Raw genomic sequence first — 27,355 nt, 5'->3', positions numbered from 1 at the left:
TATTACAGCCTTCCAGACTAGTCTGCTAATGTTGAAGAAAAATGATTCACATCAGTTAACACCACTTAAGCTCAGTCATTGATCTAATAAAAACCAAATTCAATTAGTTAGACCTTAATTTGAACTGATACGGTTCCTACTTTCTCAAATGTTTGTTTTTGGTGCATACGTCTCTCAAGGTGAGCAAACATTTTGTTAAAGGTAGAAGAGAGAACGATATGATATAAAATAATAGCTTTAATAATGTTAGGTTATTTGGGTCATGTGTCAGTGCAGCAATGTATTTTTATATTTGAATTTTTAATCCTTCATCTGAACAAGTACTGTAATAGCTGGAAAGTGATACTGACTTTGCCAAGAGCTTCATTCATTAATCAATGGAAATTTTGTTATAATGATGACAATTTCACTTCAAGTGGCTCAGGGCCAAGATGCCGCATTTTAACAATGCTGCAATGTCCTCTGGAGAGCATCTGAATGCAACCCCCAGTTTCTCTACATTTTGCTGTGTTGTCACTATTCTAATAACAACTCCTTTTAACAACATTGATTTCTTTTGTTAGTCTGTGTGAAATAAACTTGTCTTTATCCCCTCTGGACAACACTTGGATATATATTTTTAAAAAAAAAAGCTTATGTATAAGCATAGGTGAATGCTATAAATGAAAATACAATGTATTTCAGTGGGTGGTGAAAATAGGCTTAAGCACTGTCAAGACTGCAATAGGTTCCTTTGTTCATAGCATGTTTACCATTTACTAAGTTTGTTCTGATCTTCAGCATCCAGGCTTTGTCTTTTGTCTTAGATCCTGCACTGAATTTATCTCTCTTTTTGTACAAAAGCTGTTATAAAAGCACGGAATTCAATTTAAATAACTACCATCAATGAGATTAAATTTTACAATTAAATATCAGTGGGTGCAATTTTTCTTTAACTGCAAAGGACAGTTTAAAGATTCTTCTTGGATCTGGTGTATTAGCATTTTGTAAATGTGTGCAAGGTTGGGGGTTTAATGATTGTAGGCCAAGAATGCTTGCAATTATAACAAATATAATGTACATACACTGATCATGTATTTACTTTGCTTCTTTTTTTTTTTTTTACCCCAGTTAATGTATATACCTTTTTATGTAGTTCTTTCCTCTGCGTGTTTAAGCTCTCAGAGTCCTCTGAGTACATGATCTGTATTTGGTCTTTCCCTTATCACTTCAGATAAAATAAATATTTGTTTTACAACACTATGCTATCAAACAATACTATTATTAATGCGAAGTCCTCAAAAAAAAACGAACATTTAAATCACGGTTCATAATGTCTAAAGGACTTGATGTGTACATCAGGATACAGTGCAAATACAGCATAATACACCACATTTATTTTAGGTAATAAAATACAGCTTTAACAACAGTTAAGATTCCTTCCAATAGGTGCCACAACCCTTATTAGTAAGAGATCAGGCTACACTGAACTTTCATCTGGCTGCATATCCAGCTGTGTGTGTTTTCTCTTCTCTAGGATCCTGTTCAGCTCCTCTGTGAAAGAATGGTAAAGAGGTGAGGTCATATCTGTGTCCATCTGACTCAGGAGCATGTAGCTGTTCCCGTTTATTTTTCTTAAAACAGTGGGTAGCGAAGCCGACAAGCCATTTGCGTACTCTGTGGCTGGTAGTGGAGGTGGCATCGGAAGTGGAGGAGCTGGAGGAGGCTCCTTGTTAGGACTGACCTGCCCATCACCAGAAATAATTTGCAGGAATTCTTCATCTGTTGATGCTGCTGCATAAAGCCCATCAGTCCTCCCATTGCAGTGGCTCGAGATTGTCTTCAGCTCAACATGAGAGCTCCGTTTCCTCTCTGAAGTTGGGGTAATGGACAGCTCTTGTTGGGTGTACTTCCTGTGACTTGGGGCACTATGTGCACAGAAGCTTACATACAGCAGCACCACGGTCAGCACAAGACAGAGTCCACTTAAAACAGCCACCATGGAAATATACATAGCCTCCATGTGAAGGTTGGTGTGGAACTCAGGCCTGGAGGGTAGTGGGTACAGGGGCTGCTCATTTAATTCACTAGAGGGGCTAACAGACAGTGTGCTAGTGGTGAAGAACCTCTCTGCTAAGGCAGTTGGATCTGTGGGTAGATGGGGTGAAGGTGGAGGAACAGGCTGCACCCTAACCATGTAGCTGCGTATGGGAATCCAAACATTGTTCTCCACAGCATAACAGCTGTAATGGCCACCGTGCCGTGTCTGAGCCCCGATTATAAGGAGACCGTCAGTGCCAATTCGGTAGCCAGTGTCCACAGCATAACCTTGCATCTCTTCACCATTTAGGGTCCAATGTGGAACTGCCAGATTAGAGCGAAGCTCACAAAGCAAGAGCAAGTCATGTCCCACCATCACTGACCGAGTGCGATGGATCACAAAACCTGACACATAAAACATTAAAATTAAGAAAGCAGAAATGTTTGCAGATGAACTGTACGGTAAATGTTATGTCAAATAATGTAAATGGACTATGTTTTAAAGAAATTACACACCATCCTCTGTGATGTTGTCACACCCCCTGCTACCCATCTGGATGTCCTGAGTTAAGTTGGACCTGATAAAGGGTACAGTAGTTACTGTGCTTTTTTTTTCTTTTTTTTTTTAACAGGTACAGAGAATGTGAAAGATGTATGGCTTTCTTAAAATATGACCTCTATATCTGAAACTATGACCTAGTTTTAGAAATAAGCTGTGTATTCTAAGTGACTCATTTGATATGAGTTATGTTCATATTTTGTCAAAAGAATTATCCCTCACCTGACAGGGTATGTTGATATATCAACACATTGTCGCCCATCCCAGCCACATAGAGGGTCTCGTGCAAACACACAGCTATAACATGAGGTGTAACGCATACAGGAAGACAGGGGCACTTGGACCACTCCAGACGCGGCGCTTACATATATACTTTTCTGTTTATTACAAGAGAAATTCATTAATGTGTTCATCTATATGCATTTTTAAGGATATTTGTAAGCAAAGTTAAAACCTAAAAAAAATAAACATGCAACAACTGGCATGTGACAATAAAGGTAAAGTGTACCTGTTTATATGAAATAACCATGTTGTTTATAGGCTGTGACTCCTTAAACAATTGTAGCTCCTCAATAATGTGTACCCGATCTCCCAGCTGCACAGCCTTATGCATCCATCCATCATCTTTTCTTGCAACAATGCACATACACATATTTTTCAGAAGCAGTAACTTTAAGATTTGGACCTTTTTTTATGTCTTTTTATAAGGACTAATAATAAAATTAGCGAAAGTACCTGTTCCAGTGAAGATCATGTTATAGGTATTCCCATCCAGGGCAGTGACCTTATGAACAGCTATATTGGTGTAGTCAGCGCTCTTTTTGAACAGTAGGGGTCGCCCTCCTATTGGCTGGATTTCTCTGGCCATCAAAGGGTGTCTCCGAACAAACATGAGCACGTTATCTGGCAGATCCCGTGATGAATTTATGAGCTGAGCCCGGTGCTGATCAGTTATGCACTTGAGATGCAGAGGCAGAGAGAGAGAGGAGGGAGGGAGGGAGAGAGAGAGAGAGAGAGAGAGAGAGAGAGAGAGAGAGAGAGAGAGAGGTAGGTGGCAGACAAGCAAGCAAGTGATTAATCATTTAACAGTGAACACCTTCAGGTTGTCACAATAACTGTTGGTGCCACTATCATCAAATTTCAAATTCAGCTGAATAATGTTTTATTTATTTATTTTTCTAGTGAAGCTCATACATTTTCTATAAAAATGTATGAGCTTGTTATCTTATTATCTTATATAACTGCAGAGATTGAGGGAACGGAACAAATTAAAAAATATCTACTAAAATGCTGCAAATACCTGACAGAAATAGGCAGAATGAAGAAACAACGTTTAAAGAATGAACAGTGTATGATGTGCTGTGCTCTTTACATTTCCCGATTTGAAGTTTGCAATACAATCATTAAGATATATCACAAATAAAAATAATTCTTACTGAGCCAGGCCTCAGGCCTGGACTTTTTCCAGTGTATTCCCTCCATTTTGAGTCTTGGAGTTCCATGTAAGGGCCATCAAATGCAGCTTGGACATCTCTGATAGAGTATTGACAAACTGCAGATGTTTTAACATTTTTCCTGAGAGAAAGCGATAGATAGATAGATAGATAGATAGATAGATAGATAGATAGATAGATAGATAGATAGATAGATAGATAGATAGATAGATAGATAGATAGATAGATAGATAGATAGATAGATAGATAGATAGATAGATAGATAGATAGATAGAGGGGGGTGACAGTGTATTCAGAGAAACACTTGAATTTATCAGTAAACAAATTCTTTCAATATCTTTCATGTACTCATGTAATCATGAGTGATTGAACCAAAATCATTCGATTTAAAATGTACAATAATGCCAATACTTTGCTTAGGTGTTTTTGTGAAAAGAAGTTTAAATTGAATGTTAAAGATGGAATAGCCCGTACTTCATATTTTCCTTTACATACGATTTCTCCACTTTGAGGCTAAAGTGACTCTTCTTGGAAGAGCACAATAATATAGTTTGTCTTATGAGTTTTGACCACATGATTGTTGTGTACTCTGGGAAGACAACTTATTTTCTTGTGATAACACTGTGAAATAAGAAAAGTATAATATCTAACTGGTCTACTGTCTAATAGACAACATGTGTAAAGAAAATAAAAGAATGCTATATGGAGTTTGATTTATTGAGAGGTTTATAGTACAAGTCTACACAACATGAATTTTTATGAGCTCATTCTTGCCTCTTTCAAATGCACACCTAGTAGATTAAGTCCTGGCCCTTTGCCATCCAGTCTCTGCGATTTTGCATAGTAAAGTAATCACATAGCTAATGTCTCCCTCAATCCATTTAAAATAACTTTTGTTTGAAATCCAACAGTGAGTCTTATGCTAACAAATTAATGATTCTTACTGTTTAATTCAAATTTAGGAAATTTGAAAGAGTAGGGAACACATTCATGAAAAACATCTAGGCTATATCCTAATTCAGAATGCAGAATCTGGCTAAAAATAGTTTATCTGAGATTTTGACAAGATTTAATAAGAACTTTCAAAAATTGACTTTTCATTTTTATTACCACAATATTGTTGAATTACTTCACTCACCATTCAAGTCCGAAGATAGCAAAAATGAGGCTGTCCTGAACATTAGGTCCTTCCAGAACATACACACCGTGCAAGATGTTAAACTGCAACTCATACTCAGGAAAAGAACACACAAGTCGGGCCTTCAAAAAAGATGTCCACTTCCTCTGAAGAGTCCTTTGACCTCCAATGTCACCCTAAAATATAAACAAAATAATCTTTTGTAAATGATTTTAAAAAACCCTACAAAATACATTACTTAAAAGAAATGCATACAAACATACATAATTGGTATTATACTGCTAACAAAATGCTAACATTCCAAACTCTTAGTAAATTGTTGTGTAAACAATTTAGCTTCTATACAGAGTAGTTATTACACCTAGTGGTTAAGATGAGAACATAACAAGTGGTGTAGCCTCTCTGTTCATTTTGTTTGAGGCTTTGTTTAAGTCCTGCCTCATCCTGCCCCACAAAAAAAAATCTATGGTCAGGAGCTGGATAGAGAACATAGCACATACAGATACATGACAAATTAAAAACAAAAAGGCGTCTGCTTTAGTGTGGATGTCTTGCTCACATGGTTTCGATCAATTTGCATTCTTGAAGGGAAAAGTCACTGCAAATCACTTCAAATCTAGTGAATGATCAATTTTACCATATGATCAAACATTTCTATTAAATTGCTATCTATTCCAGGATGATAATGTCCTCATCTGACAACCAAGAGTACTCACTGAGCATTTAAATGAATCTAAAACAAGACAACAACCCAATAGATTGGACTATAGATACATTGGAATAGACATTGGAATAGACATTTAAAATTTTTTTTTAAATATTTTAAACATTAGCACTTTCCACTAGTATCACCAAAACACAATGCCTTTAGTTGAATTCATGCCAAGCGACACAAATGTTTTCTTTTCATTATTATTTGTCACCTATTTGTATTTTAAACAAAAAAAAACATTTACTTTAACATAATTTCAGTGCATACGTGTTTAGTGGGTGCACAATGATCTTCCTCATCATTTTAGCTGTAAAAAGCAATCTAAAGATTTACTACAACAAACTGTCTAAAGTTGTGCTTGTGCAGAAAGCACAGTGCTTTACTACTATTTAAACTACAATCAAAATATTCCAGGTAATTGAGATGAATATTGAAGCTTCTGTCTGGAATACTACACATTGCCAACCACATTTCCCACAGTAAACTCCTACAGCATTAATCTCTGTGGACTGCTTCTGAAAGTGGGCAGGCTATGTTCTTTCAGTAGTCATGACAGTATACCATCTGGGACATTTTCATAAGACTAAGCCTGTCTTATAGCTGATTTGAGCTGTCCAATACTCCCACAGCTGTGAGAGGACATGGCTAAGCAAACGGGTTATCAGCTCATGCTCCTCAAACAAAGCTTCTGCCACATGGTTCTTTGACACATTATTGCTCTGTCACCCTTACAATAGGTTTTGATCAGCCAAACTCACTGTTAACCTAATTTCATGATTTTTCTGAACATATCGCTTTCTGTGCTTAATAAGAAGTGTGGTTTTTTTTGTTTGTTTTTTTTTTTGTCAAATTTGTCTATAGACCTTGAAGTTAATTTAAATATTTTTGTCTGGCTACAACAGTAACTTGTAAAGAGATTTATAGACTGCAAAACAAGACATTAGACAACAACAAAAGTTTCAAGCATAAATACTAATAAGAATAAACTTTAAATGAAGCTGTATGATATTGTCTAAGAAAATCTAGTCTTTAGTTCATGCGAAAGCACTAGAAACTTGGAAGTGGAGGAGAAGCTTATTGCATCGCTAAAATGCCAAAACACTTAAGCAGCGATCTTTGCCGTTTATGCACACTTATAATAAAGAAGGACATGCCATGCTCTCTGAATTTCTCAATCAGAGTACATCGATAATGTGGTGTATAGACATCTGACCTGACACCTAAAATACGATTTCATTTTAGCTGCAACAAAAAGCCAGAGGAGTGACTTCAATATGGGAGTTGCATAAGAGAACTACAGTGCCTTGCGAAAGTATTCGGCCCCCTTGAACTTTGCGAACTTTTGCCACATTTCAGGCTTCAAACATAAAGATATGAAACTAATTTTTTGTGAAGAATCAACAACAAGTGGGACACAATCATGAAGTGGAACGAAATTTATTGGATATTTCAAACTTTTTTAACAAATAAAAAACTGAAAAATTGGGCGTGCAAAATTATTCAAATAAAAAAATTAGGTATGGGCATAAACAACATCTAACCGTTGGCTTCTATAGTCAGGAAAGATGGTGGTTTATTTGATCAAAATAATTTAGCTTGGTATCTAAAATCACAGATTAAATCTTAGTGGACCTGGTTGTGTATGGTAACTGAAAGGCCTAGTAGGACAGTTATTAACTACTGGAACTGGATCAGTTCTCTTTTTTGTCATGGCTGAGTTTCAGATGAAGGTTTTTCATTTAGAATTTAATGCCAAAAAGGAAGTTTGACACCATCAGCACAGTTGCATTGTAGCAGTGGGAATAATCAGGAGCAAGTGTCATTAGCCTCTCACTGGGCTCATGCAGTAAGGCTGACTTCAGGTCCTGAAGTTGGTTTGGATAACAATATTGATCTGAAACCAGCCAGGTCCAAACACATTTTAGCTGATCACAAATCCTAGAATCTGCATAAATACCTGCATAAAACTCCACTGCTTCAGTAAATAATTCAGTATGTCCCAGACATTTCATGCTTTGATGTAAACTAAAATCCATTTGATAACATCTCAAATACCCCCTCGTTTGTCTGTACAGTCTGTACAGACTGTTTCACACATACAGTATAATATAACATATTATTATTATTCAATTATTATTATTATTATTATTATTATTATTATTATTATTGCTATTAATGAACAGAATAGTAATTTCTTTGAACTATGTGAATCGTTCTACTTTTTTGCCACACAAACACAATGCAAATTTGATGTAAAGAATAGAACATGTAAGTAAATAGAAACTGCACCAGTAGTCCATCATTTTGATTGCCTGCATTTCACTTCCCAGTGGGAAATTCCTTCACCGCATTTCGTCCGTTCCCAGTAAATAATATTAAACGTACTATATATTTACACAACAAAAACCACAAATAAGACATTTTATGCACTTTCATTTGTTTTGAATTTACTACCAGCTTTCACATATTGAGGTTGCCTTCTTAATTAGCAGTGCATGGAAGGAGCTTGCTTCAACAGTTTTTTACTTTAATTTACTCCCAGATTTAATCCCCCTACCACATTTTTCTCATCCATCAGCTTTTTCCACAGTTCACACATAATCCTTTATGAATAACATAAAGCACCAAGTAGGTCTCCTGCCAAGTTAAGTTCTTCTAAATTAAATATTATACTCGACATGGCACAGTTATGGATCTATAGTGGTCTGTCCTAAATGAGCTACAACTGTCTACCCCAAAAACTTGAGTGTAACACTCCATCTTTCACACTGTATTACTTCAAGAGAACTCACACCATCACTTGATGTGAATTTGATGTAAAAAGAAGAATTTAAAAGCAGAAATAAGACAAATAGAAGTTGTTTACTCAGTGTGGATTCAGTGTGTTTACTTATACCTCTTTCATTTTTATTTATTAAAATAGATTAGCTATTGTTACGTATTGCTACTGGCAGTGTTTAACAAAGTCATAGGAGAAAGAAATAACCCCTATATTAACTTAATTTAATTGGGGAAAGTGTGTGTGCGTGTGTACAGTACGAATTTAATAGTTTGAAAACATGCACTCCTAATTGACCTAATTTTAGGATAATAGTTAATACAAAACTATTTAAGCTACGACCTAATACAGTGGTGTGACAAAGTGTTGGACAAAGTGTCCTGCCTTCTAATTTTTTTTTTTATGTTTCAGATCATCAAACAAATTTAAATATTAGTAAAAGATAACACAAGTGAACACAACATGCAGTTTTTAAATGAAGGTTTTTCTCAATAGGATTCAGGTCAGGACTTTGACTAGGCCACTTCAAAGTCTTTATTTTGTTTTTCTTTAGCCATTTAGAGGTGGACTTGCTGGTGTGTTTTGGATCATTGTCCTGCTGCAGAACCCAAGTTCGCTTCAGCTTGAGGTCACAAACAGATGGCTGGACATTTTTCTTCAAGAATCCATGGTTCCATTTATCACAGCAAGTCTTCCAGGTCCTGAAGCAGCAAAACAGCCCCAGACCATCACACTACCACCACCATATTCTACTGTTGGTATGATGTTCTTTTTTTGAAATGCAGTGTTACTTTACGCCAGAAGTAATGGGACACACACCTCCTAAAAAGTTAAACTTTTGTCTCGTCAGTCCACAGAGTATTTTCCCAAAAGTCTTGGGGATCATTAGGATGTTTTCTGGGAAAACTGAGACGAGCTTTTATGTTCCTTTTGCTCAGCAGCGGTTTTCGTCTTGGAACTCTGCCATGCAGACCATTTTTGCACAGTCTCTTTCTTATGGTGGAGTCATGAACACTGACCTTAACTAAGGCAAGTGAGGCCTGCAGTTCTTTGGATGTTGTTGTGGGGTCTTTTGTGACATCTTGGATGAGTCGTCGCTGTGCTCTTGGGGTATTTTTTGGATGGCAGGCCACTCCTGGGAAGGTTTTCCACTGTTCCATGTTTTTGCCATTTGTGAATAATAACTCTTACTGTGGTTCGCTGGAGTCCCAAAGCTTTAGAAATGGCTTTATAACCTTTACCAGACTGATAGATCTCAATTACTTTCTTTCTCATTTGTTTCTGAATTTCTTTGGATCTCTGCATGCTGTCTAGCTTTTGAGGATCTGTTGATCTACTTCACTTTGTCAGGCAGGTCCTATTTAAGAGATGTCTTGATTGTGAACAGGTGTGGCAGTAATCAGGCCTGAGTGTGGCTAGAGAAATTGAACTCAGGTGTGATAAACCACAGTTTTAACAGGGGGGACAAACACTTTTTCACAAAGGGCCATGTAGTTTTGGATTGTGTTTTCCCTCAATAATAAAAACCTTTATTTAAAAACTGCATGTTGTGTTCACTTGTGTTATCTTTTACTAATATTTAAATTAGTTTGATTATCTGAAATATTAAAGTGTGACAAACATGAAATAAAACAAGAAATCCAACAGTCTTTCACACCACTGTATACATTTCATAGTTCACTGACCGGAAAAGTGTTAAACAAATAAGAGCTATAGAGTGGCCTACTTCTTTTCTGGAGCTCCTCTGTTCTCCTTACTTGCCAAATCAGCCAGTAAGGGACCTGACCTGCTTTCCTGAGATATATAGTCTAAACAGTAATGGGGGTATAAATGTGAAATTATATGCATTAACAAAGCACAGGCCGAGCAAACCAAGCTGCTGAATTAGGAAGTCTGATAAAGTGTAAAATAGCTAAATAGCACTAGAGTAGGAGGATAATGGTGAAAAAATATAGAGTCCCCCAAATGTCAGGTTAACGTTACTCACATAATTACTCACATAGTTACACACTGTGCCACATTTTCAAAATAAATCAGAATTTCATTGAAGGCTATATTTTTTAAGTCTTTATAATATTTAATAAAAAATGTCTAGAAGCTCCATGTTTGTATGCAGATGTTTCAATTGTCACTTGTGAAAAAGTACACTTACACAAATTTTCAAACAATATAACTTTAATAATCATAATAATCATAATAATCATAATAAAGTCATCTCACTTTCATTTAAAGAATCAAACTTTGTATTTATCACACCATGCAAGATTTATCACATTTTATAAATCCTATGAGCACTGACTTATATCTTATATTAATATGATTTATATGGCCTTCTTTCTGATTTCATTTTTTTTTTTTATGTTTGTCAAACTTTAATGTTTCAGATAATCAAACTAAATTGAATATTAGTAAAAGATAACACAAGTGAACACAACATGTAGTTTTTAAATGAAGGTTTTTATTATTGAGGGAAACAAAATCCAAAACTACATGGCCCTTTGTGAAAAAGTGTTTGCCCCCCTGGTTTATCACACCTGAGTTCAATTTCTCTAGCCACACCCAGGCCTGATTACTGTCACACCTGTTCACAATCAAGAAATCTCTTAAATAGGACTTAATAGGTCTAAAACAGTGAAGTAGATCAACAGATCCTCAAAAGCTGGACAACAGTCAGAGTGCGAAAGAAATTCAGAAACAAATGAGAAAGATAATAAAAAAATAATAAAAACCTTCATTTAAAAACTGCATGTTGTGTTCACTTGTTATCTTTTACTAATATTGAAATTAGTTGGATGATCTGAAACATTAAAGTGTGACAAACATGCAAAAAATAAAAAAAAATAAGAAATCAGGACTCTTGAAACAATTTTTCACACCACTGTAGATGTTTGCAAACTGCAGAATGCTTGCAGACTAAAAAACATAAAATAAGGCCTAGTATAGTGGAAGTACTGTGAATGACTGCCACAATTATCTTAATAACCTTTAAAAAATATTCTGAAAAAAAAAAGCAGTTATAATTACTGTTATAGTTATTTTTGTCCTTACCTTACAGACCCTGGCCACTCTGGCCACTCTGGTCTGGCTTGAGTAAGGTTTCTGCTCCAGATTTCTCTCAGTAAAAAAGAAGTAAACTTTGTCATCATCCCCAATGGAGCTGTTGATGCTTTCCCTCAATAGTGCTGAGCCAACAAAGTCCGCCTCTGCAAAGAACAGTGAGCTTAACAACCATATGGGCAATAAAGGAAAACTTATGGGCCTTAAAGAAAAATTACTGCATCTGTAGGACAAAAGCACTGAAACTGTTGAAAGTGTTTAAAAAGGCTTCTAAGTCAGAAGATCATTTAAATTGTAAGAAGCAGAACTGAGAAGCGGGTCTGCTATTAATTATTATTTTTTTTATAATTGTACAATATTCATTAAATCATAAATATTTCATTTTATGTCAAGTGCAACAATAGTATTTTTTCAGTAGAAATTTTTTTTTTCTAAAATACTTTTATGTTTACTAATTTTTATAGTATCCACATTGGCATAGTAGATCCAAAACCAAAACCCTGAATGAAATGCCAGTCCATCACTATGTATAAACATTTACATATACATTGGGAGCTATGGGCAATTTGGAGTAGACAAACCACCAGCTTGTGTTGTTGGAAGAAAAAAAAAAGAATTGCATATTTATTAAAGAGAATATATTTCTGGCATCTTGACCTAAAAGTAGCAAGCTGAAATTTTTTAAAACATGTTTGCTTTTAAATATTTAATCATTATTTTTTATTTACACATCTACAAACCCACAAACCTTTCATCAGTAGGACTCTCCATAGAAGAGGCATTGAATAATAACTGAGTTGATATATAGTACTGGGAAAAAGCTTTTGGCAGTTATCAAAAAATGCTGTAAAGTGAGAATGCTTTCAAAAATAAAACTGTACAGAAGAGAAATTGAAATCAAATCAATATTTGGTGTGACCACACGTTGGCTTTTAATTTTAACTTTTGCACACTTTGCAAGTCAGGAAAGTCAAAGTCATTACCTGCAAGAGACAGTTTTGTTAGAGGTAAAAATTGTGTGAGGAACAGCCACACCCTGCAACTAAATTAAGTTCTCCAAGATGTTTGAAACAACCTACCTGCTGAGTTCCTTCCAAAACTGTAACTAGAAGTCCAAGTGTACCAAGTGTTTTGCAAATAAAAGGGCAGTCACACTAAATATTGATTTTATTTGTATTTGTCTTCTGTTCATTTTCTTTCCAATTTGTTAATTGATAAAAATGAACTATTTACATTTGTATTTTTTGCACAGTACTATACACTTTGAATACACTTTACAATTCTACTGCAATAAAGAAAAATGTCATGATCATAGGATCCCTTCACCCACTGTCATCATAAGTCTTGTACATACCCAGGAGCCATTTAGTTGGAGCTTCTTCTGTCCTCAGGTTGGGGAATGGAAAGTTACGACGAATGTCAGGGGAACTACGAAAATCATACTGTGAGGCAGAGTACATCTCACTATCTAGAGAAAGAGAAAGACATCTCATTATTTAGAAGATGTAACATATATATCCTCTTATTAAGATTAGACTTTAAATTCTGTATTTGACTGGATGAGGCATTTATTCTGTTTCTCTTGATGCATATTGTAGGTAGACCAAGCATAATTTAGTGCTTACCCACAATAAACCCAGTATAGCCTTTGAATGGGTCATAGGGGCATTTTTCTTTGCCTTCCTCAAAACGCACAAAGCTGAATCGTTCCACATCCTGTCAAGCACAACATAGAAAATGCTGCTGAAACATCATATGTTGTTCCATTCTGCTGAATAGAATCAAAGTTAATTTCAGCACAAAATGGTGAGCTGTGATCCTTACTATGTATGCACAGCGAGGTCGGAAGGCATGTGTCCCACAGGTGTAGAGATGGGTCTCATTATAACGGTCAAGAAACCGAACATAATTGTAGCATTCTGTCTGTGGCAGAACAACATTGACACAATTACTCAACAAATACAGAATGCAGTCAGTGAGTGGGAAGCATATGATAGCCGAGCAGTCTCAAAACTATAGAAGTAAAAAAATAAAAAATTAGTAGAGGCTCAAGAGAATGTCTTTAATACAGTTCCATGAGTCAGAGAGGTTATACCTCATCGTCTCTTCCTTTGCTTAAGCACTGCTTCTTCTGCTCAGCAGATGCAGCCCAATCGATCTGTTATGAAGTAAAAAAAAACAGCCTTATTAAGCCATAACCAAGAAGCAAAGACCACTGAAGAAGCTGTATATAATGTGAGTGAATGATGAAACTACTCACAGAACTGTTATTGCGGATAGCTGAGATATTGGCTGTGTCCAGGGCATACAGGGCCTCTCTGGCCCCTACATACAACACACCAGATCCATCCTCTAGCAGTAGAGTACTGTAGTTTACAGTCTGACCATGAAAATGATTACATCCTAGAAGCCCTGAAAAAATTCAGAGACCCAATTAGAAAACAAGGACACGCATGGCCACATATTATTAACACATAAGCATAGTTGCATCAACTCGATCGACTGTGGTCAGAACTCAAGAATGAACAAAAGGACTGCAATCGATGCTACAGCTGATCAAACAATGAATTCATGAAAGAGGATGAAATGGAATTCTCCAAGAAAGAAAAAGCTGGGCATTGCTCCAAAAGCATAACCAGGAGGGGTGGAAGAAGAGATAATGCAGAGAAAAGAGCACTAATCTGCATTAAGCTGACTCATGAGCAACCTGAAATCTTTTAGGCACCTTTACTGTTTAAAGCTGAATGTGATCTGTTAATTATATGCTCATACTTCATGTGCCACATGAATAATAAGAACAAACAATTAATGCATGTAGTCACTAAGATCCACAATAAAAACATTGACAATTTTAATATATTCAGTGATTGATATACAGTATACGCCTTTATTAAAAATATTAAAAATCTGGCAATATATATTTTTGTAAGATTAATATGAGAAGAATTTGTAATAAAATGAATATTTAGTGTCACAAATCATTTACCACTGACTCCCACTTCTTTAAATATCTTTCTTTATTACCACCAGAATAGAACACAATGTGCTAAAACCAACAGCAGTTACTCTGAAATATTCATAAAGCATGAGACTCTTTTCCCCCTAAATTACAGCCATTGAATGTGTGCTGACTTTAAAAAACAAACCCTCTCCCTGCATGCATTTTTGAGGGGTGCTTGTTTTAATATGTGTTGGAAAGATCAAGTTACCTTTCAAACACAATGGCATCCTACATCCTCTTATTTCCCTTTTCTGTCAACACCTTATTTATTCATCATTCATGTCTCCAACTTGCCAAACTATTACACAGACTGCCATATCAGAAATTCCAAATTACAATAACTAAAATAAACAAAACAGTATTTACAAGAAAATCATAGGACATATATCGTATAACATATAAGTTCATTGCTATGTAAGGTTAACAGTTGAACAACTGAAATGCAACTGAATTGTGGGTGTGTGTGAGAAAGTTGATGGTGTCATATATAAATCAGTGACATAAATCCCAGAAAGGCATTGAGCCTCAGTGTGAACCATATATAATTCCCTAAAAGCATTCCATTTATTATCTTCATGCATTAACCAATCATGGAACACCCTATTAAAGCTAACAGACCACCACTGTGAATCAAGAAAGGTCAGAACAGGCCTGAGGATGTGTGTGTGTGTATGTGTGTGTGTGTGTATGAGTGTGCGTGTGTGTGAGAGAGACAGGGAGAGAGAGAGAGACAGAGAGAGAGAAAAAGAGAGAGAGAGAGAGAGAGAGAGAGAGAGAGAGAGAGAGAGAGAGAGAGAGAGAGAGAGAGAGAGAGTCTTAAGGCACTCGATGTCAGAGTGTGTCTGTATGTTTTGCAAGTATCTCATGCCCGTACAGCAGTTATGATATAAACATAAAAAGTCTCTTGAATTCTATTATTCAGTGATTGTCCCTAGGCAATTGCACAGAATGTCCTTGGAGTCACACTGTGCTGGAATACTGCTACAATACACACTGGCACATCTTAATGCTTGTGTTATCAAATACAATACAGTTTTTAAGGTGAAATAATAAAAGAGTAAAACCACTGAATGTCACATCATTAAAAATGCATGGACAAAGTTAACCCAGATATCAAATGTGTGTGTGTAGTTCACACTGAATGTTGACTCAAGCATTCAGGCTTAAACATAACCTTTGTTCCATCATGTAGAAAAGCAAAATGTGTACAATACTCTGTTTGGTATACCGTGTGTGTGTGTGTGTGTGTGTGTGTGTGTGTGTGTGTGTGTGTGTGTGTGTGTGTGTGTGTGTGTGTGTGTGTGTGTGTTCTGCCAATGTTGACTCACTTTTTCCCTCCGGTCAAAACAGTGTCTAGCAGGCTGAGTAGGCACGTGTGTATATCAAGGGACACTAGTGACATGAGTGCTGAAATAAGATAACCACACGGACACTTCACCAACAGCAAAGGAAACCTATCTCTGGCCATGTATGTTCACTGATATAAAAAAAAAAAAGCGATATGAAAGTATTAACTGAACTCTGTGAAGCCATCAAAGATTTTATTGTTAGATATTCTGGTTGAACCAAGCAGTATTTTAACCCTAAACTATGTGGTTGTCAGTTTTCACTTTAGCAACATACTACTCTTATTTTATACTTAAACTCCTTCCGAATAGGTTTGATGCTTTCACTTCCCACTGAGTGAAATGTATAGTTGCTAGATTTTGTAATCAAACACTGTATTGTATTATATTTATGGTACAGTATTATTACTAGTATTAGGTCAAAGTATCAAATACCAGTCCATCACTCGCAGTCTTATAGTCAGTTGTAACACACCATATGGCTCGCACACCACCCAGACAGTTTCAGTGTTGAGAAAAGGCAAACATGTAGATCCAGAAATAAGCACACAAAAGCACCAGATGCTTTTCCTATGGACGGAAAAAAACTCACACAACTCCAAAACTGTAATGACAATAAAATAATAAAAAAAACCAGTACATCTCAAAACTTTGTTGCATGCATCAGCAAATGATATGTTATAGCTTCAGTTCTAATGAACAAATAATGCAATCAGTGAAGTTAGTTTGTACAATCTCATAAAGTCACAGATGAATGGCCAACAAAGCCATTTCTCTGGATAAATAATCATTATATTCTGTTTGTGATGTTATCTGTAGGGTCAACTTGCTAGCTAGGTTACTTACTGTAACTACAGCAACAAAACTAACAAAGGTCCTGTTTCAAACAAAGCAAGCTAAAATAGCAAAAGCAAGAAAGCTAGCCATACTATAGCTATCAAAAGCCTTGTTACTTACTACAAAATTAGGCTAACCAAGTCATTAGTGGTGAAAGACTAAGCTCAGGCTATTTAAATAATAGAGAAATAAGAAATATTAGAACAATTACTGTGCTTTAAATATTGTACTTGAGATTGTTCTTTATGTTCTTTTCTGTATATGTTTATTTCATGGGATGAGTGTGTCTAAATTACAGAGTGGTACTGTGTAGAGGTAAACTAGCAGAAGGATGTTAGCAAGATACATCTTTAATGCAGATGTACTACAGATAAATATACATAAAATGTGGAAGCAAAAGTAAACAAATCATTCCACTGTTAATGTACTTCACCCTAGAACTATTTTCTCTATGCTAAGCTAATGTCTATACATGAAAATGTTACTTGCAATACATACTTCAAATTAAAACCAAAATCAAATTAAACAAAGGGGAGAAGACTGTATAAAGATTTTGGAGCCGAAACCACAACTACGGTCTGCTGCTATTTTAGTCCAGAAGACAGAAGATGGTACATTTCTCAGATCCCTCCACCACCACACACAGATCTCTACTTCTGTGACCACATTCTTTCTATTCCCAGAGAAGGCTTATGACATCGTGACAAGCACAGAAAGCAGAGAATGAACAGAATATATTAGTATATATTATCAGTTTTGCAGATGAAAAGGCAATTGTCTATAATTGCAATAGCAATGCTAATTGCCAACGTATAGAATATATTAAAAACATTATTAACACCATATATTAATGATATGTAAAGCAGATTTTAATTTGAAAAGTCAAAAGCAGAAAGTTATTTGCCATTATATTTCAATTTGGACACTACAAAAATTCTAAAGCAGTTTAGATCAATTATTAGTGTATTGGTCTAAATGTGTATATAGCATTTATTCAGCAACAATAAAAAGTAAAAATTTCTCATTAATAAAGAAATACAATGTGCTTATCTCCTTGGACTTGTCATGTACCTTTCACCTACCTGTTATATTTCACTGAAATTAAAGTGTATCATGCCTACAGAAGGAAAAACTGCTCACAGACGACCATAAAACCCAGAGAGCTCAAGAACAGAGATCTGACACACATGCACTAACATACACATGCACACGCACCCATGAAGAAAAAAATGTAGGTCAAGGACAGTTGAAGCAAGGAGGAAAATTAGATGATCTGAAAACACAGCCATGCTCAGAAAAAACATCAAACATCCTAGATCTTTTAAAAACCATGTGCTCTTTTACTGCAAAAAAACACAAATAATAAATAACATTGATCAAATATTTTTTAATTTCTGTATTTTTTCTGAATGATGCTTTACAAATCATTACTATTGTGAGAGATATTTTTATAGTGCATTATGTTCTTAATATGCACTTCACTGAGCCATGTGGTGTGTATTTTGCCTTTGGCCTCAAGCTGACTGCATAATAATTTAAAACACAAAAAATAACTCATGGAATTCTCCCCCCAGCATAAATTTTGTTAAAGTTTTTATTTGCAGTGTTTGCTCAAAAAGAAGGTTTGGGTGACGTGATTCAGCAGAACGGTAGGCTTTATCCCAAGCTATGAGCAATCATTATTTTCCTAAATTTAAACTGTACAGCCATTTGTGTGTGCCAGAGATTAGTTTACTGTATCTGCAAATGGTATACATATTCAGCCATGAAACAAAAATGGAACTAAATATTTTCATAAAACTACAATAACTGTATAAAATTACTCGTTAACGCAGATAGCATAAACTGAATTACTGTTCTCATACATATACTCACACACACACACGCGCACACACACACACACACACACACACACACACACACACACACACATACATACAAACTTTTGGTCTGTACTGTGTATATATATATTTATATACAGTGAGAAAAATAAGTATTTGAACACCCTGCTATTTTGCAAGTTCTCCCACTTAGAAATCATGGAGGGGTCTGAAATTGTCATCGTAGGTGCATGTCCACTGTGAGAGACATAATCTAAAAAAAAAATCCAGAAATCACAATGTATGATATTTTAACAATTTATTTGTATGATACAGCTGCAAATAAGTATTTGAACACCTGAGAAAGTCAATGTTAATATTTGGTACAGTAGCCTTTGTTTGCTATTACAGAGGTCAAACATTTCCTGTAGTTTTTCACCAGGTTTGCACACACTGCAGGAGGGATTTTGGCCCACTCCTCCACACAGATCTTCTCTAGATCAGTCAGGTTTCTGGCCTGTCGCTGAGAAACACGGAGTTTGAGCTCCCTCCAAAGATTCTCTATTGGGTTTAGGTCTGGAGACTGGCTAGGCCACGCCAGAACCTTGATATGCTTCTTACAGAGCCACTTCTTGGTTATCCTGGCTGTGTGCTTCGGGTCATTGTCATGTTGGAAGACCCAGCCTCGACCCATCTTCAATGCTCTAACTGAGGGAAGGAGGTTGTTCCCCAAAATCTCGCAATACATGGCCCCGGTCATCCTCTACTTAATACAGTGCAGTCGCCCTGTCCCATGTGCAGAAAAACACCCCCAAAGCATGATGCTACCACCCCCATGCTTCACAGTAGGGATAGTGTTCTTGGGATGGTACTCATCATTCTTCTTCCTCCAAACACGTTTAGTGGAATTATGACCCAAAAGTTTTATTTTGGTCTCATCTGACCACATGACTTTCTCCCATGACTCCTCTGGATCATCCAAATGGTCATTGGCAAACTTAAGACGTGCCTGGCCATGTGCTGGTTTAAGCAAGGGAACCTTCCCTGCCATGCATGATTTCAAACCATGACGTCTTAGTGTATTACCAACAGTAACCTTGGAAACGGTGGTCCCAGCTCTTTTCAGGTCATTGACCAGCTCCTCCCGTGTAGTTCTGGGCTGATTTCTCACCTTCCTTAGGATCATTGAGACCCCACGAGGTGAGATCTTGCATGGAGCCCCAGTCCAAGGGCGATTGACACTCATGTTTAGCTTCTTCCATTTTCTAATGATTGCTCCAACAGTGGACCTTTTTTCACTAAGCTGCTTGGCAATTTCCCCGTAACCCTTTCCAGCCTTGTGGAGGTGTACAATTTTGTCTCTAGTGTCTTTGGACAGCTCTTTGGTCTTGGGCATGTTAGTAGTTGGATTCTTACTGATTGTATGGGGTGGACAGTTGTCTTTATGCAGCTAACAACCTCAAACAGGTGCATCTAATTTAGGATAATAAATGTAGTGGAGGTGGACATTTTAAAGGCAGACTAACAGGTCTTTGAGGGTCAGAATTCTAGCTGATAGACAGGTGTTCAAATACTTATTTGCAGCTGTATCATACAAATAAATAGTTTAAAAATCATATATTGTGATTTCTGGATTTTTTTTTTTATATTATGTCTCTCACAGTGGACATGCACCTACGTTGACAATTTCAGACCCGATCATGATATCTAAGTGGGAGAACTTGCAAAATAGCAGGGTGTTCAAATACTTATTTTCCTCACTGTATATATATATATATATATATATATATATATATATATATATATATATATATATATATATATATATATATATATATATATACAGTGGATACGGAAAGTATTCAGACCCCCTTACATTTTTCACTCTTTGTTATATTGCAGCCATTTGCTAAAATCATTTAGGTTCATTCTTCTTCCTCATGAATGTACACATAGCACCCCATACTGACAGAAAAACACAGAATTGTTGACATTGTTGCAGATTTATTAAAAAAGAAAAACTGAAATATCACATGGTCCTAAGTATTCAGACCCTTTGCTCAGTATTTAGTAGAAGCCCCCTTTTGATCTAATACAGCCAGGAGTCTTTTTGGGAAAGATGCAACAAGTCTTTCACACCTGGATTTGGGGATCCTCTGCCATTCCTCCTTGCAGGTCCTCTCCAGTTCTGTCAGGTTGGATGGTAAACGTTGGTGGACAGCCATTTTTAGGTCTCTCCAGAGATGCTCAATTGGGTTTAAGTCAGGGCTCTGGCTGGGCCATTCAAGAACAGTTACGGAGTTGTTGTGAAGCCACTCCTTCGTTATTTTAGCTGTGTGCTTAGGGTCATTGTCTTGTTGGAAGGTAAACCTTCGGCCCAGTCTGAGGTCCAGAGCACTCTGGAGAAGGTTTTTGTCCAGGATATCCCTGTACTTGGCCGCATTCATCTTTTCCTCGATTGCAACCAGTCGTCCTGTTCCTGCAGCTGAAAAACACCCCCACAGCATGATGCTGCCACCACCATGCTTCACTGTTGGGACTGTATTGGACAGGTGATGAGCAGTGCCTGGTTTTCTCCACACATAACGCTTAGAATTAAGGCCAAAAAGTTCTATTTTGGTCTCATCAGACCAGAGAATCTTATTTCTCACCATCTTGGAGTCCTTCAGGTGTTTTTTAGCAAACTCCATGCGGACTTTCATGTGTCTTACACTGAGGAGAGGCTTCCGTCGGGCCACTCTGCCATAAAGCCCCGACTGGTGGAGGGCTGCAGTGATGGTTGACTTTCTACAACTTTCTCCCATCTCCTGACTGCATCTCTGGAGCTCAGCCACAGTGATCTTTGGGTTTTTCTTTACCTCTCTCACCAAGGCTCTTCTCCCCCGATAGCTCAGCTCTAGGAAGGGTTCTGGTCGTCCCAAACGTCTCCCATTTGAGGATTATGGAGGCCACTGTGCTCTTAGGAACCTTAAGTGCAGCAGGAATTTTTTTGTAACCTTGGCCAGATCTGTGCCTTGCCACAATTCTGTCTCTGAGCTCTTCAGGCAGTTCCTTTGACGTCATGATTCTCATTTGCTCTGACATGCATTGTGATCTGGAAGGTCTTATATAGACAGGTGTGTGGCTTTCCTAATCAAGTCCAATCAGTATAATCAAACACAGCTGGACTCAAATGAAGGTGTAGAACCATCTCAAGGATGATCAGAAGAAATGGAAAGCACCTGAGTTAAATATATGAGTGTCACAGCAAAGGGTCTGAATACTTAGGACCATGTGATATTTCAGTTTTTCTTTTTTAATAAATCTGCAACAATGTCAACAATTCTGTGTTTTTCTGTCAATATGGGGAGCTGTGTGTACATTCATGAGGAAGAAGAATGAACTTAAATGATTTTAGCAAATGGCTGCAATATAACAAAGAGTGAAAAATTTAAGGGGGTCTGAATACTTTCCGTACCCACTGTATATACAAGTTTGTAATCTAAAGAACCAGTGTTCATTTATTCATTAATAGAGATTTAAAGCACTTTTGTACATTGCTCTGGATTAAAAAAAAAAAAACACTATACTGTTTGGATTTTGTTTACCCTCAATAATAAAAACCTTTATTTAAATGTTGTGTTCACTTTTGTTATCTTTTACAAATATTTAAATTAGTTTAATTATCTGCAACCTTAAATTGTGACAAACATGCAAAAAAAAGAAATCAGGAACACTTTTTCACACCACTGCATGTCACTTTTAATTGAGTATAATTTACATTTGATCAATTCTTTCCTGTAAGTATTATTTGCTTCAACATTTTTATCACTCAATTATGAGTTACAGAAAATTTGCATTACTAATGTGGCAAGGTTTGGTAAGTTTTCAGAATAATTGTTTCAGACATTAATTAATTTAATATTTTACCAGAATAATCTTACCATTAAAAAGCACAGTGGTTCTAGGAATAACATCCAGATCAAGCACGGGTCCGAATGGGAAGCCCCACAGCACGGATGCTGAGCTGCAGAGAAGCATCAGCGTGATGGCAGGCAGCTTAGGATGTGTCATGACCAACATGATATTAGTACAGATGGCAGCTAGAATCCTTCCAGATCCTTGAGAGACCACTTTGTCTAGACTCTTAAGAGATTCCTAACTCATCCTCCTGCTGTTAATAGTTTCCCTCTGCACAGAAAAATAAGAGAATAATGACTTTCCCCATCAGATATTCTCACAGGCAAAATAATTAATATTGCATGCATTTACTGTCACTGAAACTTTTTCCATGCATACAAGAGGGATCAAATTAGTGAGCGTCATATGCTCCCTGCTGTACATAAAACTCACAAAGGGGTACCTTAAGCAATTACATAACAATGCAGAAAAAGAGACAATCAAATATCAGGGTTATTCAAAAGTGGCACGTCATAAAATGTAGTTATGCTTATAATTTTAATACTTTTAGGACCTTGTATACCTTGAAGTGAGTATCTTGTGATCAATCGTATGCCATGTTGTTAGGTCAAGTAGTAACTGAGAAGCACTCTACTGTATCTACCTAAATCTTAAATCTTATAATTTGGACATTGTAAAAATCATACTCAAGTTCCTAATGATCAATTCCTTTTTTTTAAATAACCTATAAATAGATAGATAGATAATTAATTGTAGAAAGTTAGTCTAATTACTTCACTTGGATGTGTACATAGCTGGTTCATTTCACTTGTATTGGCCCTACTTAACATTTTGACTGAAGTAAAATAATAAAGGATGTACATGAAAATTATTTAGAATATGTCTGACACAGACCATGTACTGTTATCATGTAGATGATGTTGGTTCTGTCCGTTATCTGTTACAAGCTCCACCTTTTTCGTTTTGTACTGCATTGAACACTCTCTACAGTTATCTGAGGTATAATGTAAAAAACATCTAGAATAGCAAATTAACTGTTATTATCAATTGAGACTCATCAGCCCCACATATCATTATATCATTATGAAATATCTGTCCCAAACTTTCCTGCAAACCTTTTACAAGAATTAACAATTACTGACTAAAAAGTATATTGTACAATATTAGAGCTGTTATGTCCATATAACATTTATTGGCATTCTACATTTAGCCTTAAATTAAAAAAAAGATAATTACAAATCCTTTTCCATAGCTAAAATTGGTCTTAGAAATGGAGTCATTACTGATAAGACCATCTGTCAGCCAATCCATAATCCATGCTTAAAATTTAGTTTGACATTTCCACAGATGGCATTGAAATCCAATAAAATCACCCAAATCTGTGCTTTAATGTGCTGTCTGTTTAAATCCTGGTAATCTACCTGAAACGTGCTAAACGGCTGCATGACAATTTTAAGCATATCAGGCTTCTATAACTGATCATTAACAAAACATTTGTTCAACTGAAAATTTTAAATAAAGCTTACTGTCCAGTATTTCCTCAATATAATTTATTTGGTAAAATACATAATTAATTGCTACTGTCAACAGTATGTCCTGACCTCTGACTGATCCTATAGAGATTAAGTATATAAAATGACCGGAAAAATCTATATTAACACTTTAGGAAATGGTTGCAAGTCCCTGACTAAAACTTCAGAACTAATGCTCTTATGATTTGCTGTCATAAATACAAAGAAAAACAGAAATGAAACAAGTCAATATCATGTGCAACATAATGCCACCGCAAGTGTGGGCTGTTGTCAATACAATCCAAATGCTGGTATTCCAAAATATAATCTCATGTGTTACAGGCTCTATGTAAACTGACACAAGTGGATTTTTTTAGAAGAAATGCACCAGTGCAGAACATCACCCCCACAATTCAAATAAGCCAAGAGACACAAGTCTATTGGCAACAAAATAAAAGAAGCAGTTTTTTTTTTTTTATGTTTAAGCCTCCAATATAGTATACTACATCATGCATGCCTTTGATTATTTCTAAATCTGTCTTATGTTTAATCCTTTTCTCAATCAGTATGAGAAAATCTAATTACAGCATTAGCATCCCACTTCACAAACCCAAACTAAAACTCATAAAACCACAATTTTATGCTGCCTTTCCGTCTATAACATATGTATTCATGTTATAATTAATGGTTTATTAGTATGCTTAATAATAAATTGCCTTAAATGCATAATAATTAAGTGCCAGGATTATTTATATGTGGAATTAAATTTAGACAATTTTTTTTTTTTTTTTTTTTTTTAAAGACAATCTGATTAAATCATGGTCTAATTTATCAGTATTGTTTACTAAATTGAATGCACATAATCTCCAAACAAGAGACTCTATAATTAATGGTGATGCCTCATTCGGTGATTGCATTATAAATAAATAAAACAGATTACAGCCAGTAACACAGGATACTCAACTCACATTAAAGTTCACTATGCATTACTGTAGTAGACTAGTGATGAGATGAGATTATGAGATGGTGAACATGAATAGTTTTAAAAGAACTGAATTGATCTAGTGGTCAAGGTGAGTTACTGGGCTATCATTTTTGTTTTTCTAACCGTGACATATCAGATGCTATCAGCAAATACACAAACAGGAATCCAGAGCACTGCTCACCCTCATTTATTTGCATATAGGCAACACATTGTTTTTTTATTCAACAGTGGTGCAGTTATAACGTAGAATTTGTAATACATTTCAAATACAGTACATCACTTACTGCTTACCTGAATCTACAAGATAAAAACAACAAGGCTCTCGTGTAAAATACCTTATGAGTACTCCACAGAGAACAGGCATGATTGCATACCACTGCGGCATTTTTAAAGGACACTTCTGGCACACTTTAGAAGTCACCTTCACCTGCATGTTTCATCTGCACTGACATATGCAAGGGATTGCATATGTAGATTGATTCGTAACGTCTAATACAAGTTTAATAGAATGTGCAACTTAAAATAAAAAACTAGAATAGGTTTCCAGGTACTGTACCTCTCAGCCTGCATCCTCGGAACAGAAATAGCCAATGCAGTGCGTTACCGTAGAAACCCGGAGCTCTTGTGTGTGCGTGTGTGCGCGTGTGCGCGTATATGTGTGTGACCCACAGTAGCTGCGCGCGATTTAACACACACTGCAAACGCGCGCGGTTCAATGTCCAAGGTGAAGACACGCCTACGTGTTAATATTCATTACATCAGCAATAAACCACGCCCCCAGTGCATTCATTTTCTGAAAAAGCCTCTGCAGGAGCATTTGAGGCACACAGAAGAACAAAAACGCCACAAATATACACGTATTTTGTTATTTAGAGCCGAACTTAAATAAGTTTGGATACCCCAAGTCGTATATGTTAATGTAGTATTTTATTGCCTGAATAAGGATAAGCTTGTCCAGCTTAAAATCGGTCCTTAATAGATTATTAAGGACCGATTTTGAGCCGTGCAATGATATTTAAATGCTTAGTAAATGCTGGGCAAGTTTATGTATGAACTTTTCATGTAGCCAATTCGTCAATTAAATATTTTTTTTAAATTCTCGTATAGCATACAACATATGAACCGCTGTGGCGACCCCTAATGGGAGAAGACGAAAGAAGAGGAAGAAGTATAGCATACAACATATAGACTTAGGTGACAATCGTGACTCTGGCGCCACCAAAAGGCGATGCAGCATGATCACCACTTCTGTCATCTGTTTTTTTTTACTTCTTTTAGATAAAATACCTATTTAAACTGTCCTGAATTCAGTCACGAATATTTGTAATGTTTTGTATACGACCACATGTCTGGGTAACCAGTATTAGACTTATATTTTCCTTTTAGATAATTACTCTTATCTTTTACATTTATATTTATGGAATTTTGCAGATGCTTTGCATCATGCTTGGTACCAGACATTAACTCCTAACCCTATACCAACCCTAACTCATTTCTAACCCAATCCAAGCCCCACTTCACTCCCAACCCCACCTTATTCCCAACTTACTCCCAGCCCCACCTCATTACCAACCCCAACTCACTCCCAACCCTCTCCTATCCCTCTCCCAACCCCAACTCACTCCCAGCCCCACCTCATTACCAACCCCAACTCACTCCCAACCCTCTCCTATCCCTCTCCCAACCCCAACTCACTCCCAGCCCCACCTCATTACCAACCCCAACTCACTCCCAACCCTCTCCTATCCCTCTCCCAACCCCAACTCACTCCCAGCCCCACCTCATTACCAACCCCAACTCACTCCCAACCCTCTTCCAACCCCAACTCTCTCCTAACCTCAACAATTTCCCAACCCCAACTCACTTTCAACCCTCTCCCAGCCCTAACTCACTCCCAACCCCTTTCCCAACCCCAACTCACTCTTAACCCCAACCCTCTCCCAACCCCAACTCACACCCAACCCTCTCCCAACCCCAACACTTTCCCAAACCTAACTCACTCCCAACCCTCTCCCAACTCACTCCCAACCCTCACCCAACCCCAACTCACTCCTAACCCTTTCCCATCTGCAAACCCCATCCACAAGCATTTATTGCTTTTAGGCAACTTCTTTTAGACACGTGTTGATTAATCCTGTTTTTCACACTTGAATATTTATAGATGTGTTGTCAAAATTAAAAAGCAACAGAAGCTATCAGTTATTAATATTATTTGGACTAGAAAATTTACATTTGTG

General features: G+C 36.5%; 1 protein-coding gene across 1 annotated transcript; it reads right to left on the bottom strand.

Moving 5' to 3' along the window:
• Nucleotides 1-829: 829 nt before the first annotated feature.
• sema4gb (sema domain, immunoglobulin domain (Ig), transmembrane domain (TM) and short cytoplasmic domain, (semaphorin) 4Gb) lies at nucleotides 830-25,925 on the bottom strand. Its single transcript, XM_083555879.1, has 15 exons — nucleotides 25,675-25,925; nucleotides 22,646-22,892; nucleotides 13,979-14,130; nucleotides 13,814-13,876; nucleotides 13,543-13,641; nucleotides 13,344-13,434; nucleotides 13,073-13,186; nucleotides 11,710-11,864; nucleotides 5,171-5,346; nucleotides 4,015-4,153; nucleotides 3,314-3,536; nucleotides 3,087-3,202; nucleotides 2,801-2,955; nucleotides 2,536-2,597; nucleotides 830-2,424 (listed from the first exon to the last, which is right to left on the bottom strand). The coding sequence occupies exons 2-15, from the start codon at nucleotides 22,782-22,784 to the stop codon at nucleotides 1,460-1,462; spliced, it is 2,649 nt and encodes an 882-aa protein (XP_083412005.1). The 5' UTR covers nucleotides 22,785-22,892; nucleotides 25,675-25,925; the 3' UTR covers nucleotides 830-1,459.
• Between the last annotated feature and the right edge of the window lie 1,430 nt (nucleotides 25,926-27,355).

This window comes from Silurus aristotelis (assembly GCF_946808225.1).
Source record: "Silurus aristotelis genome assembly, chromosome: 12".
NCBI lineage: Eukaryota > Metazoa > Chordata > Actinopteri > Siluriformes > Siluridae > Silurus > Silurus aristotelis.
Note: the sequence above shows the minus strand (reverse complement) of the source record. Positions and strands in the feature narration are given on the sequence as shown.